This window comes from Microcaecilia unicolor, chromosome 6, assembly GCF_901765095.1.
Source record: "Microcaecilia unicolor chromosome 6, aMicUni1.1, whole genome shotgun sequence".
Taxonomy (NCBI): Eukaryota; Metazoa; Chordata; class Amphibia; order Gymnophiona; family Siphonopidae; genus Microcaecilia; species Microcaecilia unicolor.
Genome location: NC_044036.1, coordinates 285,856,340 through 285,875,907, shown reverse-complemented (window position 1 = coordinate 285,875,907; position 19,568 = coordinate 285,856,340). Strand labels below are relative to the sequence as shown.

Sequence of the window (19,568 nt, the reverse complement as noted above, 5' to 3'; positions counted from 1 at the left end):
ACATCTGTTATCGTAGCCATGAATGCAAACATATCAGCACTTTCTCCTTAAACATCACCACAATTTACCTAGACATGGCAGCCTCCACATTCTACCCTCTTACACTTATTCCTCCAGAAGTTAGAGAAGGTGCTGAAACTGCACCATAGCAAAAGTGCATTCATAGGCAGATGATCAAAAGCCCCGCGCTGTTCCAAACAGCGCTCTAAAAATAGCGCTGGAACAGTGCGGGGCTTTACTGCACCTATGATCAGAGATAATTGCATGCAAATTTAAGCACACAATTCTCTCTGATCATGGGGTAGAAGTGGAGTGGAGGAGTGGCCTAGTGGTTAGGGTGGTGGACTTTGGTCCTGGGGAACTGAGGAACTGAGTTCAATTCCCACTTCAGGCACAGGCAGCTCCTTGTGACTTTGGGCAAGTCGCTTAACCCTCCATTGCCCTAGGTACAAATAAGTACCTGTATAAAATATGTAAGCCGCATTGAGCCTGCCATGAGTGGGAAAGCGTGGGGTACAAATGTAACAAAAAAAAAAAAAAAAAGTGCGGGAGGATTGTGCCTGACCATGAACTCAGGCACAATCCTCCCGCACTTGACAATCCTCCCGCACTTGTTTGACAGGTCTGGGCTGTCAAAAGCCCAGACCTGTCAAACACAGGGGTTGGAGGTCCATGGGACCACTAGACCCCAAGTACCCCAAGTACCCCCACCCTGAGCCAAGCAAAATGTGGGTTGGAGGCCCCGCCGATCCCCCCCCCCCCCTGTCACAGGTTCAGGGGGGCTGGAGATCCGGTGGGATGTGCTGAGCAGGGCTTCATGCCATTTTCCAGGCAGCGCCAATGGAAGAGGAGAGAAGCCACCTCCCTCCTCCAACTGAAGATAGAGGGGTGAGGAAGGGCCTCTAGACCACCAAGTGGGGGGAGGAATTGACCAGCGGCCCACTGGGCCACCAGGGACATCGGAGGGATGCTGGGGGGAGGAGGTTAGGGTGGGCTGGAGACCCACCGGATCTCCAGCCCCCCTGAATCTGTGATGGGGGGGTTGGAGGAACCAGAGGTCTGCCGGACCTCCAGCCCCCTGTTTCTGGGGGGGGGTCAGGTTGGGGTTCCTGTAGGGGACTGCTGCATTGGAAGGAATTGGGGCCTGCAAGCAAGCAAATGCATTCTGAACAGGGCTCACCATTCCTCCCCAATGGTCTGCAAACCCTAACGCCAGCTCTGAGCTGGCGTAGGGTTTGCCGCAGCCAGCATGCCAATCTTTGGCGTGCTGGTTGCTGATCATTGGAGATGAATAGGTTTAGAATGCATTTGCATGCTACTTGCACTAAGAGCCCTGTTTTGCATGCATTTGTATGCTAGTTGCGTTCAGAGCCCGCAAGCAAAAAGTTTTCAAAGATACTTTTGAAGAAACTTTTGCCTTCCCCCCCCCCCCCCCCCCTCCACTCCACCTATGGTGCATCTTCTCCATGATAAAGAGCCCAAAATGGTGCAAAGATAGAGCTTCACAATTGATTCCATTTGCAAACTGAGAATCTACAAGACTCTCTTCCCAGGTCCACCAGTCGTTTTAGGCAAATAACTATAAATTCAAGAAATTTCATTCTGAACCAAAGGTGTCTACTTTCTAGGACACATACATGCACACCTATAGGTCACAGACATGCATGGATCAGCCCAAGTCCTCAAGTCCTTCCCAACGTGTCCTAAAATCTTTGGCGCGCTGGTCGCAGATCATTGGGGATGAATAGGTTTAGCATGCATTTGCATGCTACTTGCGCTAAGAGCCCTGTTTTGCATGCATTTGCATGCTAGTTGCATTCAGAGCCCGCGAGCAGATTGTTTCACGTGCTCGGGGCTCTGATCATAGGGCAGTAGCAAGCGCAGGCACTAGTATGGCGCTAACAGCTTCTAGCACCTGCATTTGCTTCTGATCATCGGCCCATCAGAATCTTTTCTGGTCCAGTCACTTTTCACCCCTAATACTAGTGTTATACTACTCTGCCTATAATGAAATAAGGACTCCTCAGTTTATCCCATAGAGGACAGGAGGTAACATCCTAAAACTGGATGGGAATATCAGTGTACCGATTGTAAAGCTTCTCCCAAATTAATGCCTTCAGATTATGGACAAGGCTATTAAGGAAGCCTCACTGTATCAAATGGTTGTAAGACAAACAGGGTCATGCAGGAGCAGTAAAACTAATCAGGATCCAGGAATCTCAGGAATGGAAGGATCTCTCTAGGGAACAGGTTGTACGATTTCACTTTCTCAATACTACACTAAAGTTTGCAGAAAGCCGAGGTGTAATAATTTTTGTCATTAAGTGGTAAAAGCAACAAAAACCAAATCAACAATTTTCATACATCACAAATGGATGCAGTATGTTCTCTACTGCTAAGGCTATTTATACTTGTTGGCAGTGTTGTTTAACGTACTAGGTAAAAGTACTTAAGTAAAAGTAAAGATAAATGCACAATGAAAATTGCATTAAAATGTACTCAATTAAAAGTGAAAAAGTAAGTGCCTAATATTATACTTTTGAGTAAAAAGTACTTTTTGAGACTACAAAATGTGTGTTTGTTTATGAAATATGATGTACTGCTAATGGCAGTTGTATCACAGCAGTGAACACAGTAAATTATCATATTCCCATGTAATTAAACATATAATAAAGAAAACATAACAAATGATCAACAACAAGTATCTAACCATGTTTCCCTTTTTCTACTGGGGTCCTTCTCGACCCCTCAATTCGTCCTTGTAGCCCAGTATCAATCCTGCCCTGCCCTCCCCCGTAGTCTAGCATGATGGCATCTCCCCTCCCTTCCCAATCTGGCAATCCTCCACCCAGATACCCACCAGCATTACAAAAAAAATTTTTTTTTTTTTAAATCTTGGTTGGAATAGAGACTGACAGAGCTAAGGGAAGCTGCAGCTGTAGCAGAGGCTCCTGACTCTTGAACAGCAGGAAACAAGGAAGGGGAGAAGGGCCCACCTGTAGTTATCCGCCTGCTCAAACTTTTTTTTTTGTCCAATGCGAAGCTGCAGTATTGAAGATCTGAAGTCATCTTACCTCGGGGTCCTGGCGGCAGCAGTGAAAGGTGAGCAGGCTCGGCGCTTCAGCTTTCCTTTCTCTCTCAGCTGTGGTCCCGCCCTTGCGGAAACAGGAAATGAGGGCGGGACCAGAGCTGAGAGAGAAGGGAAGGCTGAAGCACCGAGCCTGCTTGCCTTTCACTGCTGCTGCTGGGATCCCGAGGTAAGATGACTTTTAAATTCTGGGCGGCACGCAGGAAGGCGAGGGAGAAGAGGCAGGCACCGGGCAGGTCAGGCTGGCTGGGAAGGGAACTTCCGACTTCCAGCGGGTGAAAATATTGGGGGTGCTCAAGCGCCCACAGCACCCATGGAGTCGGTGCCTATGGTACTCGGTAACAAGTAAAAGTAATGAAATGTTTTACTTAAGTATTGAAGCAAATTACTTTAACTTCATTACTATACAACACTGCTTGCTGGGGGGAATATTCAGCCCTCAGCAGTAAATGCCTTGCAAGCTGTTTCCAGCTGTGGGCTGAGCTAACCCTGGAGGTTCAATGCCAGGGAATACATGGTTCCTGGCATTGAATATCCAGGTTTGTCAGCTGACCTGGAAGTTAATCTGGCACTAGCTATTATTCAGATGTTTTGCTGTCCTAACTTTATGTGGTTACTTAGCTAGTTAGCAGAATGACTATCGCCATTAACCGGCTACGTTGATATGCTGTCCCCAGCTCACCCCTAACCTAGCTGGTTGGGGCATGGCTGATTAGCAGGGATATTCAGCAGCATTAACTGGTTAAGTGCTGCTGAATATCCAGGACTGGTTAGCTTAGCAAGTTTAACCAGACAGGAGCCTCTTCTGCCTGTTTAAACCCTTTTGGATATTGACCCTGCTGTTTCTATCCCTGCTTGTCACATCCTAATGGTAACTAGTTCTCTCCCTCTGCTAGGGCGTCGTGATTCCTCTGGGATCCTCCTTCATTACACCCCCACCTTGCGGAAGTACGATGCTGGCATCATGGAGTTAGGCTTGGTGTACACCCCAGTGATGGCAATTCCACCACAACAAAAGGAGTTTGTGCTGTCTGGTTACTGCACTGAGAAATGTACTCAGCTGGTGAGTGTGGCAGCAATGCCCAGCCAGTTTGGCTCTGGAAAGAAGCTAAGGCACACCCCAAAATATGTCCTTCCAAGCCCGAATACAGTATTAGTGCCAGGGTAGATATATATATAGGGAGATACCTGAAGTGCATGTTAAGGCAAATGTTGATAACATAAATGGAGTCCAGCAAGATTTGTGCAAACATTCTCTTTAAGAGTAGATCATAGTGACAGCCACACACAGAAGGATTATGCCCCCAAAACATCCAGCACCGAGCTCCATTATGGAAGAAGGGTGGTTGGAGTCTTACTCAAATCCCATTGGACTCCTTTTATGTTTTTTTTGTGGGGGGTGGGGGGGTAAGAAATACCAACTGTCATGAATTCTTACTGCAGCAGGTCTCTTTGCAAGATGTTTTGATTTCCTTCTTTGTGACTAATGCTGAATTGGTTTAGTATTCAGCCAGTGGCAGTCAGTGTTTCTTTAAATGTTGACTGCCTCCAATTAATTTGGACCTGGATATTCAGTAATAGGTCCTAACCAGGCATTGGCACAGAATAACTGGTCAAAAACAGAACTGCCTTTTAAGAGTATAAATACATACAATACAGGCATAATTACAACTCCAAGTCATTTAAGATGATGGAGCAGATTTGAGCAGTCAAGGTGTCCAGAAATGGCGCCCAGAGTTTAAGAAACTGCTGCCTGGCCGGTCGCCCATTTCAGTTGACTAATAGTCTTTCCATGCGCAATAATTCATGCATATAACATCTCCTTTGTGCCAAGTTCGGGAATTTTGGATAAATCCATTGCAAAAGTATGCAGTGTTTTGCTAGGAGAAAAAGCCTTATGGAGAAAAGTCCCTTCAAGCAGGAGCCCTCTGGGATAGCGGACACATTATCAAGGAGACTGGCCTCACTGACATTGATACATTCCTGCCAGATGTGTCCATAATGCCTGCCAAAAATGGGAGATTGAAGGGCAGAACCATATGCAATGTTTGTATGAAGCATTGGGGGCACCACATTTAATACAAGCACCATCAGTTGGGCAGCCCATCCGTTTGGCTTGTGAAGGATGAATGTACATACATAAGAGAAACTTGTAATTCTTGTATTTGGATACTTTCCGCTAATAGTGGGGCTCCTGAATAGCTAGTCAAAAACTTGTCAGTAAGCTGATATCCAGAGACCATCACCCTACAGAGTGGGTGAAGTTGTCTTGGTATTTTCAAAATGTCATAGTGACAGCCCACCAAGACTTTAGTGACCACCAGGATCGGCCAAAAATCATCAAAATCTGGTTCATAGCAAGGAAGAAGTATAGTAGCGCACCTGTATATACGGATACCAGTCCGTTGGTTGGAAATGATATGTTCTCCTCAGTTCCTCATAGGATAAAAGTGCAGAGTCCTCCTCATCTATCAAATAGTGAATGTGGGTTAAACCTCTGTACAGCCAATGTTTAAAGCGTGCGTCCAGTATGCCCGGGACAAAGTCAGCATTACCCACTATAGGCAGATATTTGGAGCAATGGACTGGAAGATGAAAACAGTACATGCAAATCTCTCTCATGAATATTCATTGTGGATATCCTGAAAATCTGACTGGCAGGGGTGCCTCCAGGACCAGGTTTGGAATCACTGGATTAAGCCATTCAGCGCAGTTTGTATCTGGCGGTACTGTTCTTTATTTGTCGTTGTCCTGTCCCATTGTGCTTGTCTAAGCTGATTCTGTAACAATAAAATTTGGTGATTGAGACACCTCCCGCCAGTGGCCATATAAGAGATAATCTCTCCCCTCACGGCCTTGCCCGCTTCCCAAAAGAGGCCTGGGGTAGATCTATGGCGTGCATTCATTTGGCTATACTCTTCCCACTTTCGAGATAAAAAGTTCTGAAATTGGACATCATCCCTCAGATAATGGGGCATGCACCAAAGTGGTCAGAGTTCTTTACGAGGGATAGTCAAAGCTAAATGGACCAATGCATGATCAGAAATGCCTACCTGTACTATATCCACATCATCCACATTTGCAAAATCAGATACAGACATAAGGATAAAATCCAGCCTACTGTCTGAGAGGTGGGCTTGGGATACATGAGTGAAAGCATATTCTACTGGATGGAGCATTCTCTAAACATCCAGGCAATGAGGGAAGTTGAGTAGTACTTTAAGGATTGTTGGGAAAAATGTTCTATCATAGATGTTAAGGGCACATAAAGATACCAAAAGATGGGGATGCCCATACAGAGAGCAGTGCACTATGACACAGCAGTCCTGTTCATCCGTACAGCATTGATATTCTTCAAAGGGGACAGCTTTGTTGATCAAGATTGCAGCTCCGCCCATTGATAGATCGGGTTCAAGAAGTGGAAACAATGACCAACCCATTCCTGTCAAACAGAACTGCCTTTTATGCAGTCCTCCATGCCTTATTAACTGTGCAAGCAATGGCACTGAATATTGCCAGTGTCTGCATAACTCCCGGCTCCTCTCTGATTCTGCCTCTACACTTCCCTAGCAGAGTGTTGCAGTAGTCGCACTGTATGGTTAAGTGCCACTGAAAATCTAGGTATTGTCTGCTCATCATGATTTAACCAGGCAGGAGTCTATTCTACCTAGTTAAAAATATCAGCCCCTATATTTTTAGTTACACTCAGGTCAGGCCTTATGCCAATAAGAAACCTGCAGTTTTTATTCTTGTGGTACAGGAGCCACTTTAGTATCTAACTGAACACCTTTCAACCCGAGAAAGAAGGAAGCAATATGTCTTATAAGTTAAAGAGATCCCTCAAGGATCCTAGAAATATTTGGATAAAAATCAACTTTCCTTCCTCCATTGTGTTCTTCACACCCACCAGAGCTGGCCTGCTGAAAGAGTGTATCAAGAACAGGCAGGGGACTATGAACCGTCAGCTTCCTTATGCAAGGATAAAAGCCTCAGTGTGACTGAGAGGTGTAATAATTATCGAGGAGTATGAGCTGAGCCCTGGCAGCCTGTCTTATCCTGCTGGAGTGAGTGGGCAGAAAGGGAAATTATTTTTAGATGTGGCAGCAGCACTGACATTTAATTATTATCAGATTTTTCCTCCCCTTCTGTCAATATATAACCACCATTTCCACCTGTCAATAATAGCAAGAGTTTAAGTAGCCATTAATAATGTGCAGGAGATAATGGGGCAGCTGTTGGTAAAGGAGAACCAGGAGAGATGAGTAGGGAAAAGCTAAGGCCTCCTTCCTTCTTACAAAACTCTTATTCTCTTTCATAATAGAAAACCTGCAATTATATAATCACTTTTTATTGTTTTTTATACAGTTTAATTTCTGTACTGAAGACAGTTCTGAACCAGATTTTTGGCTTTAACCTAAAGGTGTTCTTAATGATCAGGCAAGTCTAATGCAAAAGACGACAGTAGGTGCCATAAAGGTGCCCTTAAAAGGGAGTCAAACTTCATATGCAGAATCTTGAATAGACCAGCAATTATACAAAGTCTGTGAGGAAGTTTTGAACTTGAAAACTGCCTAGGGAAAAAGTATGCACAAATACTATACAGTGGGAGCGGGCTAGCCGGAGATGATCCAGGCTGCTGCCATCATCAGATGTGTATAATACGTAAAATCTCCCCAGAGATCCTTGGTAAAAATGACTTCGAAACTACAAAACCAAAGATATAACTCCAACAGTATGGGCTAATAGCACCATACAAGTGGACACTCTCTTCAATAGTATTATTTTTCAATATTGTTGTTCTTTTAGAATTAGATGTCCACACTCGCCTAATCAAATTGAGTATTTGATAGAGAACCCTCAGAAACAACCACCACTTTTAAGGCAATATCATTTGTTTTTGCCCGGTGGCATAGCATATCTTTCATAGGGCTATCTCTAATATATAAGTGTACGTGCTATTACCACAACGCAAGAGTGCTCAAAAAATGAAATGTGTTCAATAAATAAACGTGAACTTATCTTTAGACGTTTTTAGTTCATGCTGTCTTTTTTCTGTATATTTGCTCTTTTTTCTTGCTGGAGGGTAACAACTCCAAACATTTCCCAGTCTCAAAAATTTAACAGTCCACAAGGCTTCCCCTGGTAGCGCTACCGTGGGAAGCCTTTATTTACGAGTACATTTCATTTTTTGAGCACTCTTGCACTCCAGCCCATCCATATCTATTCAGTTACGATCAGGGTGTAGACCGTAGAAGTCTGCCCAGCACTGGTTTTGCTTCCCAATTACCGGCGTTGCCACCCAATCTCCGCTAAGATTCCGTAGATCCATTCCTTCTAAACAGATTCCTTTGTGCTGTAACCTAAGACATCTGAAGCTTTGTGCATGTGCTGTCAGCATCATGCTAGCTATATGGATTGGCAGGGTGTCACACAAGTGGGGTGGGAATAGGGGCTGGTTGGCAGTGTGGGTCTGTACCTTGCTAGGCTCCTCCCAGACCCTTCTTGCTGCTGTGGGACCCTGAACCTCCCCTCCATGAAGAGGTGTTCCTCATTTTGCATTACTAGGATTGCCAGGAGGTCGCTTTCCTTCTCAGAGAAGATGTGCTCCCTCCAGCTTCTATCTTGCACATACATATGACAGGTCCCAATACTGGGCACTGTATATATTGTAGGGCCTGAACTACTTGCAAATGGCTCTGCATAGTGCCTTATGGCTTCCCTAGGCAGTAATGGGAAAAACCATGTATGTGTTGCCTGGAATGGCATTTGGACAGTGAATCTCAATATATATCGCTGCTACCAGAGACTGGATAGCAAGCATTGCAAGCAGCATGGCTGCAGGATGGCTAACATTGCATATGTATGACTGCCGCCAGGACCAAATATACATTTTTCCCTGCAGGTGCTACCCAGGTTTCTTCCATGGCTAGGGGTCTTTGCCACCACTGGGTACTGAATGTATTGTCCAGGCATGCACATATTTTCATATTTGGACCCACTATTTACGCCCCGTTTATGAACCAACATGACACGCTTATTGTATTTTGCTAATATTCACATGCATCGCCTATACGTTTTCTCAACTTTTTCAACATTTTACCTGGGGTGGGGGGAGGGCAGATATGTCAGTTTTACTTGGCACTTACATGTACAGCCATTGTATGTTCCATTTTCTGCATATTTTCACTAACAAATTGAAAGATTCATACATTCACAACCTATCTAAAATGGTATTATAAGTGACTTGATCAATGTCATGCAGTGAGTAGCAAAGATGTGGCTAGAGTCCAGGTTCCTATGACGATGCTACCATGAGTCTTGTGAGTGTAACTGCAGTGAATATCAGCCAAGAAGTGAAGATAAAACATATTAGGTCTTAGAGAAATTCATTGAAAGAGAGAAGGGGACATTTGGCTGATTGCACATACACTGAGAGGATAATTTTATAAAAGGGAACCTATTTTATGCTTTATCTTATAAAGGCTTGAAGAAAACAGTTCAAACAAACTCAAAGGAATATATCTAGGAGAATATTATTTATAGTAGGAACATCAGAAGAGCAATAAAATTGGAATTATTTATTAAAGCTTTCCAAACTGTGCTCTTAATTCTCATTCACTGGTCCAATTTTAAATTACAAAAATAATTTATATTAAACATGAATTTATCGGAAGAAAAATTCTTCTGCAAAAATCCATTCTCTAATGGGTCTTCAAGATTCATTCAATAATAAAAAAACATTCCATTCCAACACAATCATGTTTCAGGATATACTCTGCACGAGGGAAATTTCAAGAGTATGAATCATGAAACCAAAAAAGGAGTGGAGATATATGGGAACCAGGAAACTCTTTATTGCCAGCATTCAATCAAGACCTGACACAGCTATGTTTCAGTATAAGCATATGTCTGTGTCAGGGGTCACAAGACAAACTGAAATATAAACATAATTCCATGAGAAATACCAGATGGATAACATTGAAAACAAATAATCATAAAAACGTATTAAAAATAGATAAGCATTAATTGCATAAAAATAAATAATAAAAACGCATAAAAATACCAGAGAATCAACACTAGAAACAAATAATCAGAATATATTATCATATCTAAAGCCTAAGCGAATGCTCAAAGGAATGTATAATGGTATATAAAAGGATATGTAATATACTCATGATGTATATGCAAGCTCATTACAAACTATTGTAACATGCATATATAATATTCCAAAAGACTTAATAACATATAAATCAATAAGAGACTCAGACACACCATCTTTCCTTTAGATATCAATTAGACTGCTGATGATTTGTGTTTTTTGCCATAATTTGTACTAATAAATGAAACTGTGGCCTTTGTTACTACAAGTTGGTGTTGTGTCATGTTTAATGCAATAAATGGAGTAGTAGTTGTGGTGCAGGGTGGGGACATGGAAGGGGGGAGTTGGACCTAAGGTTGAATGGGTCCCAGCTCTGAGTATTATTCAGTTTACTTGAGAAGTCTAGGGGTAGGATCCTCAGATAATCGTTGATAAAACATATATTTAGATAACTGTCAAATAGCTTCTTCCAAAGAAATTGAGTGATGCAAAACTACAACAGTGCCACTTTTATCCACATGGCTAATCACTAGATCTGGGTTAGACCAAAGCAGATGTAGAGCTGTTTGCTGATCAGGTTCCAAGTTGGCACAACCGTTACCAAAATATTGTGGAGTTTCCAAATTCTGTATCTCCTTTAGCAGTAAATTTTGAAATGTCATAATATGAGAGTCAAAAGGATCTGGAGGTATTTGTCTAGATTTTGGTACAAAAATAGATAAATCCAGTATTGGTTCATGATTAGCAAAAAAAAATTATTAATTGGAGTTTATGAAAGAATTGATGTAATGCAATTCTCATTTTGAAAGGATCATATGAAACTGTATGAATAAAACCCAGATCAAGATTTAAAATATTCAGTCCAACTGTTGATCTTAAAGGAGCTGAATTGTTCACTGCTGATTCTGAGTTCGATATTGTCTTGTAACTGGGCTTGCCATTTAGATTGAGGGGCAACTCCTCTTCAACGTTCTCACCCTCTCACTCGCCAAAGCAATTGTTCATCTAAAAAAACCACATGTGTAGGTAGTCTCTCTCAGATAGATCACGACCACTACTAAAATGAGATTCATCCGAGAAATCCTAAAAAGCTACCACTTATATGTTCTGCTGGATGTGTTCCTATTAGTTTGTTTGAATTGTTTTCATCAAGTTTTGATCTCATAGATGGACTATTTGGTATCTTGTAAAGATGCCCATGTGCCTTTATAAAATAAACACCAAGAACCAGCCCCAACAGCACAGAAATTATCCTCTGAATGCCTTACTACTCCATGAATTGGAATTGATTGCTGTGCTAGCCAAAGGGGAAGCACCCCATGCTGTCTCTAGAACAAGGTTGCCATTGTGATGGCTCCCAGAGAGGGGAGGGGAGAAGAGTCACTACAGGAAGATAGTGAGGTAGGAAATAAGGAGCATTCAGTCAGCCTCTTTCAGAATATGGCAGAACCAAAAATTCTTTATGTTGTGTTGCTGGCTACAAGGTATAACATAGATAGGCGGCACACCCACCCGGCACTCCACTCATCTCCTTTAAGGCACATATTTAGCAAATGAAATACATCTAACAAGTATGTGAAGTCTTATGGGCCACAGCTTTATTATTAACCAACAACCCTCAAAACACCATTCAGGAAGCACCCAAGCCACATTCTACTGTTATTTTGATATACTTGACCCGCCATTCCTTTCCAGCTAGGTGGTTGTGTCTTCTTAGGATGTGCACTGACCTGCTTCCCAATTATCTAGCTGGGTCACATGACGTCAGCTTTTAACAGCAGGACAGCTCAAATTGGCGAATGCCTTTACGGTACTATGTAAGCCACATTGAACCTGCAAATAGGTGGGAAAATGTGGGATACAAATGTAACAAATAAAATAAATTCATGCCCTCTTTTTTCCTTCAGCTGTGCATTTCGCTGAACAGCTTCAGTCCATGCCCGCCTTGCACTAGCTAGGTGTTCCAGTAGCATCAAGGCACCTGTACTAGGTCCCAAGTCTTTGAGTCGCATTCCATGGAAAGTTGCCTTTTTGTACATACTGCTCCAAGGATGCTTCCTTGGCTTGGGTGTTCCTGCAGCTGGGACAACCAGGAAGATATAATAAAATACATACAATGCTCCTGATAAACTCAGCCCTTCACCAGAACAAGCAACATGAAAGAATCCTGACCCTGGGTGGCCACAGATGACATAAGTACATAAGTACATAAGTAATGCCATACTGGGAAAAGACCAAGGGTTCATCGAGCCCAGCATCTTGTCCACGACAGCGGCCAATCCAGGCCAAGGGCACTGGCAAGCTTCCCAAACGTACAAACATTCTATACATGTTATTCCTGGGATTTTGGATTTTTCCAAGTCCGTTTAGTAGCGGTTTATGGACTTGTCCTTTAGGAAACCGTCCAACCTCTTTTTAAACTCTGCTAAGCTAACCGCCTTCACCACATTTTCCGGCAATGAATTCCAGAGTTTAATTACACGTTGGGTGAAGAAATATTTTCTCCGATTTGTTTTAAATTTACTACACTGTAGTTTAATTGCATGCCCCCTAGTCCTAGTATTTTTGGAAAGCGTGAACAGACGCTTCACATCCACCTGTTCCACTCCACTCATTATTTTATATACCTCTATCATGTCTCCCCTCAGCCGTCTCTTCTCCAAGCTGAATAGCCCTAGCCTCCTTAGTCTTTCTTCATAGGGAAGTTGTCCCATCCGCGCTATCATTTTAGTCGCCCTTCGCTGCACCTTTTCCAATTCTACTATATCTTTCTTGAGATGCGGCGACCAGAATTGAACACAATACTCAAGGTGCGGTCGCACCATGGAGTGATACAACGGCATTATAACATCCTCACACCTGTTTTCCATACCTTTCCTAATAATACCCAACATTCTATTCGCTTTCCTAGCCGCAGCAGCACATTGAGCAGAAGGTTTCAGTGTGTTATCGACGACGACACCCAGATCCCTTTCTTGGTCCGTAACTCCTAACGTGGATCCTTGCATGACGTAGCTATAATTCGGGTCCTTTTTTCCCACATGCATCACCTTGCACTTGCTCACATTAAACGTCATCTGCCATTTAGCCGCCCAGTCTCCCAGTCTCGCAAGGTCCTCTTGTAATTTTTCACAATCCTGTCGTGAGTTAACGACTTTGAATAACTTTGTGTCATCAGCAAATTTAATTACCTCGCTAGTTACTCCCATCTCTAAATCATTTATAAATATATTAAAAAGCAGCGGTCCTAGCACAGACCCCTGAGGAACCCCACTAACTACCCTTCTCCATTGTGAATACTGCCCATTTAACCCCACTCTCTGTTTCCTATCCTTCAACCAGTTTTTAATCCACAATAGGACATATCCTCCTATCCCATGACCCTCCAATTTCCTCTGTAGCCTTTCATGAGGTACCTTGTCAAACGCCTTTTGAAAATCCAGATACACAATATCAACCGGCTCCCCTTTGTCCACATGTTTGTTTACTCCTTCAAAGAATTGAAGTAAATTGGTCAGGCAAGATTTCCCCACACAAAAGCCGTGCTGACTCGGTCTCAGTAATCCATGTCCTCGGATGTGCTCTGTAATTTTGTTTTTAATAATAGCCTCTACCATTTTCCCCGGCACCGATGTCAGACTCACCGGTCTATAATTTCCCGGATCTCCCCTGGAGCCTTTTTTAAAAATGGGCGTTACATTGGCCACCCTCCAATCTTCCGGTACCACGCTCGATTTTAAGGATAAGTTGCATATCACTAGCAGTAGCTCCGCAAGCTCATTTTTCAGTTCTATCAGTACTCTAGGATGAATACCATCCGGTCCAGGAGATTTGCTACTCTTCAGTTTGCCGAACTGCCCCATTACGTCCTCCAGGTTTACCGTGAAGTCAGTAAGTTTCTCCGACTCGTCCGCTTGAAATACCATTGCCGACACCAGTATCCCACCCAAATCTTCCTCGGTGAAGACCGAAGCAAAGAATTCATTCAGTCTCTCCGCTACGTCTTTGTCTTCCTTGATCACCCCTTTTACCCCTCGGTCATCCAGCGGCCCAACCGATTCTTTTGCCATCTTCCTGCTTTTAATATACTGAAAAAATTTTTACTATGTTTTTTTGCCTCTAATGCTATCTTTTTTTCGTAGTCCCTCTTGGCCTTCTTTATCTGCGCCTTGCATTTGCTTTGACACTCCTTATGCTGCTTCTTGTTATTTTCAGACGGTTCCTTCTTCCATTTTCTGAAGGCGTTTCTTTTAGCCCTAATAGCTTCCTTCACCTCACTTTTCAACCAGGCCTGCTGTCTTTTGGAGTTCAGTCTTTCTTTTCTAATTCGCGGAATATATATGGCCTGGGCCTCCAGGATGGTATTTTTGAACAGCGTCCACGCCTGTTGTACAGTTTTTACTCTCTCAGTTGCCCCCCTAAGTTTTTTTTTTACCGTTCTTCTCATTTTATCATAGTCTCCTTTTTTAAAGTTAAACGCTAACGTATTTGACTTTTGGTGTACAGTTACTTCAAGGTCGATATCAAAACTGATCATATTATGGTCACTGTTATCAAGCGGCCCCAGTACCATAACATCCCTCACCAGATCATGCACTCCACTAAGGACCAAGTCTAGAATTTTTCCTTCTCTCGTCAGCTCCTGCACCAGTTGCTCCATAAAGCTGTCCTTGATTTCATCAAGGAATTGTATCTCTGTAGCGTGTCCCGATGTTACATTTACCCAGTCTATATTTGGATAATTGAAGTCACCCATTATTATCACATTGCCCATTTTGTTCGCATCTCTGATTTCTTTTATCATTTCTGTGTCTACCTGCTCATCCTGGCGAGGCGGACGGTAGTACACTCCTATCACCGTTGTTTTCCCTTTTATACATGAAATTTCAACCCACAATGATTCAAAGGTGTGATTTGTGTCCTGCTGAATTTGTAATCTATCTGAGTCAAGGCTCTCGTTAATATACAATGCTACCCCTCCACCAGTCCGGTCCACCCTATCACTACGATATACTTTGTACCCCGGTATGACAGTGTCCCACTGGTTATCCTCCTTCCACCAGGTCTCAGTAATGCCTATTATATCCAATTTTTCGTTTAGTGCAATATATTCCAACTCTCCCATCTTATTTCTTAGACTCCTAGCATTTGCATATAGACATTTCAGAGTATGTTTGTTGTTCTTATTTGCATGATGCTTAGTACCTGACACTATTGATTTGACATCTTTTGTCTGATCTTTAGTTGTATTTAAGGGCACCTGGTCTACCACGGTCTGTTGTGCAACCTCACTATCCAGAAACCCTATCTTCCCTGTTTGTGAGGTATCTTTGCAAGATACCTTTTCCCGAACCATGCGCTTTTGAGAGACTGTCGGCCTTCCCCCCATTTCTAGTTTAAAAGCTTTCCTTTACCTCCCAGTTGCTGAGTACATAAAGAGGAGGCCAACCCCCATTTGACCCACTGAAACAGTATGAAATGACCAGAAAGCATGGCTGCACCCCAAAACCACTGCTGGACAAAAGTGCTTAGAACCTGGAAAATAATGAATAGGACAATGTAAGAAAGAAAGCATGAAGGGAGAAGGACAGCAGAACAGGCAACCACAGAACAACAGCAGCTGAGATAGCAGAAAAGCAAATCGGGAGTACCAGAACAAAGAGGTCACTGTGTGCTTGCTGCCACACTTTTATTTGAACGGGCAACTAAGTTCCTCTCCCCTGCCCTGGGCTAGCCACCAACCAGGTCAGGATGTATTGCCAATGTAAGGGGTGAGCCCCTCCCAACCAACTGTAAGACAGTCCATGAGATTGATGTCTGGTCCAAAAAGGAGAGGGGAAAGAAAGAATGACCGTGCCTCTGTGAACAACCCCCGCCATATTATTTCCAGCCACAGGTCTTCTATTTCTGATCTGCAGAGCAGTCACTGGACAAAATAGTGCCCTGAACAAGGGTTGCTTTCAACCCCCTTTTCCTTTCAGGCTCATGTTCTCACAGGCTAATTCCAAAGGATGACAAGGCATGTCCCCTCCACACCCAACCTGGCACTTCAGGTGGTTATTCTTCTTGTTGACTCTTTCTGATGGCCCTCTTGATTGGTCTCTGAAATACATCTCAAATAATATTGCCTGGGGATACTCCAAAAGTTACAGCTAATAAATATTCTGGATATAGTCTGCTTAAAAGTATCTCAGTTTCACTTCCCTCAACTGTTCATTTAAAAACAGTTGTGGATGGTAATGTAAAAACTGATTTGATGCCTATATTCCCCCCCCCCCCCCCCCTTCAAAAAAATAAAAAGCAGAAATGGGATTGTTACTTTTTTTTAAAGTAAAAAGTAAAAGTACTGGCTTCAAAAGTAGTGAAGTAAAACTAGAAAGTTTTATAAAAAAAATACTCAAATAAAAATAATAAAGTACAGCTCTTAAAACTACTCTTATACTACAAAGTGAAGAAGTATTCTTAACAAGTTGGACCACAGAATCTACTATCTTTACAAGCAAACTTCCAGGGGGTCACTTCCTAGGAAAAAAAAAAAAAAAACACCCTGAGCATTGCAGTGGGCAAAAGAACATTAATACACGTATTGGAAAACAAAGCAAGCTGGATTAGTACAGATTAGTCCTACACAGACACTTGATGCTAACAGAATACCCAGCCTTTTCCACACATGAACAGAGGTAACACCTTATGAAGTATAGAATAATTAACCACAAACAAAAAATAGAAAGATGTAGACAAAACCCTCAAGAAATCATACTCTGCATACAGTGCAATACCAAAGAAACAGTGACACATCCCTTTGTACCATGCAAAATGTAAGGAGAGCAGATGTAAATTTCAAAAACTTATATATTCCAATTGCTACAGCTCTGTGGGTATTTGAGCGCCCCCAATATTGAGCAATGCTTTGACTATGTCTAGGGAGAGGTACTTTCTATTGGGTTTGGCATCCCCAATCATTTTGAAAAGTTGACTCCTATGTCCCCATGTATCCAATCTTGCCCAATTTTTCTCACTCTCCCCAACCCATAGCTTCTGTCCCCCCTTTATCCAGTATTGTCTCAATTCTCTCTAACACACTCTCTCTCTCTCTCTCTCTCTCTCTCTCTCTCCCTCCCCACCTATCCAGTCTTGCCTAATTTCTCTCTCCCCCACCCCATCCACTGCAGCACAGTCTTCCTCCCTCCCATGCACCTACGCCAGACTTGTGCAAATAAACTACCATGGGAGACACATGGGACCCAGCTTTCTGCAGTACCACTAGTGCTTCCTGTGCCAGTCCCAGAGGTTTACATCACAGGAAAAGGAATGGCACAGGAAGCACTATTGGCACTGCAGAGAGCCAGGGCCCGCACATCTCCCATGGTAGTTTATTCATGCGAACCCGACAGAAGTGCAATGAGAGGGATGGAGGGAGCAAGACTGTGCCGCAGGGCCATGGTGGATGGATGGGGAAAGGGAGCAGGCCCTGCACATAGTGAAAGTGTAGTTCAGGCTGGGGAGGCAGCTGAGCCTGACAACAACAAAGTAATAGCAAATCAACAGCTGTTCTGGGAATGTGTAGCGGGTGAGGACTAGAGTTTTCAGGGATGTCAGACCCTGGCTTGCTTCTGATTGGCCCTGAACTTACAGTCCCTGCTCAGCTGTTTTTGGGACCAGAAGTTCGGGCCCAAGCTGCAAGCCATGTCTGACATTTATTTATTTATTTATTTGGTGCATTTGTACCCCACATTTTCCCACATAAGCAGGCGCAATGTGGCTTACATTAAGTCAAGAGTATACAATTCAATATAGAGATGGCACAGAAACAGAATGTGACAGGAGGGGGAGGTACACGGGATGACACGGGCAAAGGACAGGGGTGAAGAACCAACAAATGGTAGAGGTTAAATGGTAGAGGATGAAGGTGAAAGGGGAGAGACTCAGAAATAACCTGAGGAAATACTTCTTCATGGAAAGGGTGATACAAGGGCAGCCCGACCATTAGGCCACCTGAGGCACGAGCCTCAGGCGGCACTCTTTAGGAGTGGCATCTGGGAGGGCGGCTTTGCAGCATTTTACCAGTATTTTACCTGGTCATGGTATCACTTGGAAAGCCTGTAGAGGGGGAGAAGGAGAAGGATGGAAAATATATCTTTTTTTTAAACTACTTTCCAAATTTGTACTTTCTTACTAAGTACAAAAGTACAGCTTAAATGTAACTAGTTGCAAGTAAAAAGTATATATAATTGATTACCAATAAAAGTACTGCCAGTTATACTTAAGTACTGTAACACAGTACAAGTGCTTTGCTATTACCCATTTATGCCCCAAAGTAAGCATATATAACACACCTATGAAAGGAAACCAGTAGTAATATATTCCTGAACATTGAATGTTTTGTTTTTTTAAGTGTCTAAGATGGCCAAAAAGTTTAGTCAAAGAAGAAAGTTGAAGCAGGGAAACACAAACCAGTCAACTTTTGCTTCTTTACTCTCCAGAGCAGAAGTCTGAAGATTTCCCAACTAACTGTCTTTCTAGGCTCTGCCCCCAGATGGGATCCATATTTTTGCATCCCAGCTCCACACTCACCTGACAGGAAGGAAAGTGATAACAGTTTTAATCCGCAAAGGAAAAGAAATAGGAATTGTGAATCAGGACAACCACTACAGCCCACACTTTCAGGTACGCATAGGGATAAGTTTAATTTCTGTTCTGCAACTATCACTCAGCTGAGTTTACTGTGTTTTGTGGGAAGCCATGTGGACTAGAGCTGGGTGAAGGCTGGAAACAGCTTGTGTGTTTATGGTGAAACCCAAGTGAATTAGTTATCAGTGTGACCTCCCCTGAAAAAATGCCCCTGCTGTTGGGCACTGGGAGGGAGGATTTTCAGGGAGGTCACTAAGGCAACAAGGGCTGGGATTGCCAGCCTGGTGGGTGGACATAGGAGAGGCCAGCTCACTTGAGCAGGGCCAAAAGTTAATAAAAGGAATGGTTGTGAGAAGAACATGGTCTTTGGTTGCCTATCCCCACTGAGACCCAAGCACTGAGGGGGAAGTCCTAGACACTGAAGGGAGGACTTTTGCAACATCCAGTGGTTGCAGCCCCTGCCGCACGGCAGAGGGTACAAATGGGGTGTTCCCAACTTGGAAACATAAGGGAGTGCCTGGGGAAAAGACACCCCCAGTTGAAGAAATGGGAATGGGGGAGCCAAACTTCTGGCAGGACATTCAATGGGTGTTCGGAAGGGAGTCCTGATCCGGGATGGGACAGAAGTAAGAGAGAAACCATGCTGCTGATGATCAATGACTTCATTTCTTTTGGTGATTAGAGGAGATTATGTTTGAAGCTGATCTTGAACTATTACATGCTCTGACTAAACATATCAATTTACATTTC

General features: G+C 43.2%; 1 protein-coding gene across 1 annotated transcript in view; it reads left to right on the top strand.

Annotated features, from left to right (window-relative positions):
• The window catches only part of DBH (dopamine beta-hydroxylase), a 64,346-nt gene that overhangs the window by 20,544 nt on the left and 24,234 nt on the right, over positions 1-19,568 (top strand). The window contains exons 6-7 of the mRNA XM_030206097.1: positions 3,985-4,151; positions 18,711-18,854. Of these exons, the coding sequence (XP_030061957.1) occupies positions 3,985-4,151; positions 18,711-18,854 (311 nt within the window). The remainder of the gene's footprint in view (positions 1-3,984; positions 4,152-18,710; positions 18,855-19,568) is intronic.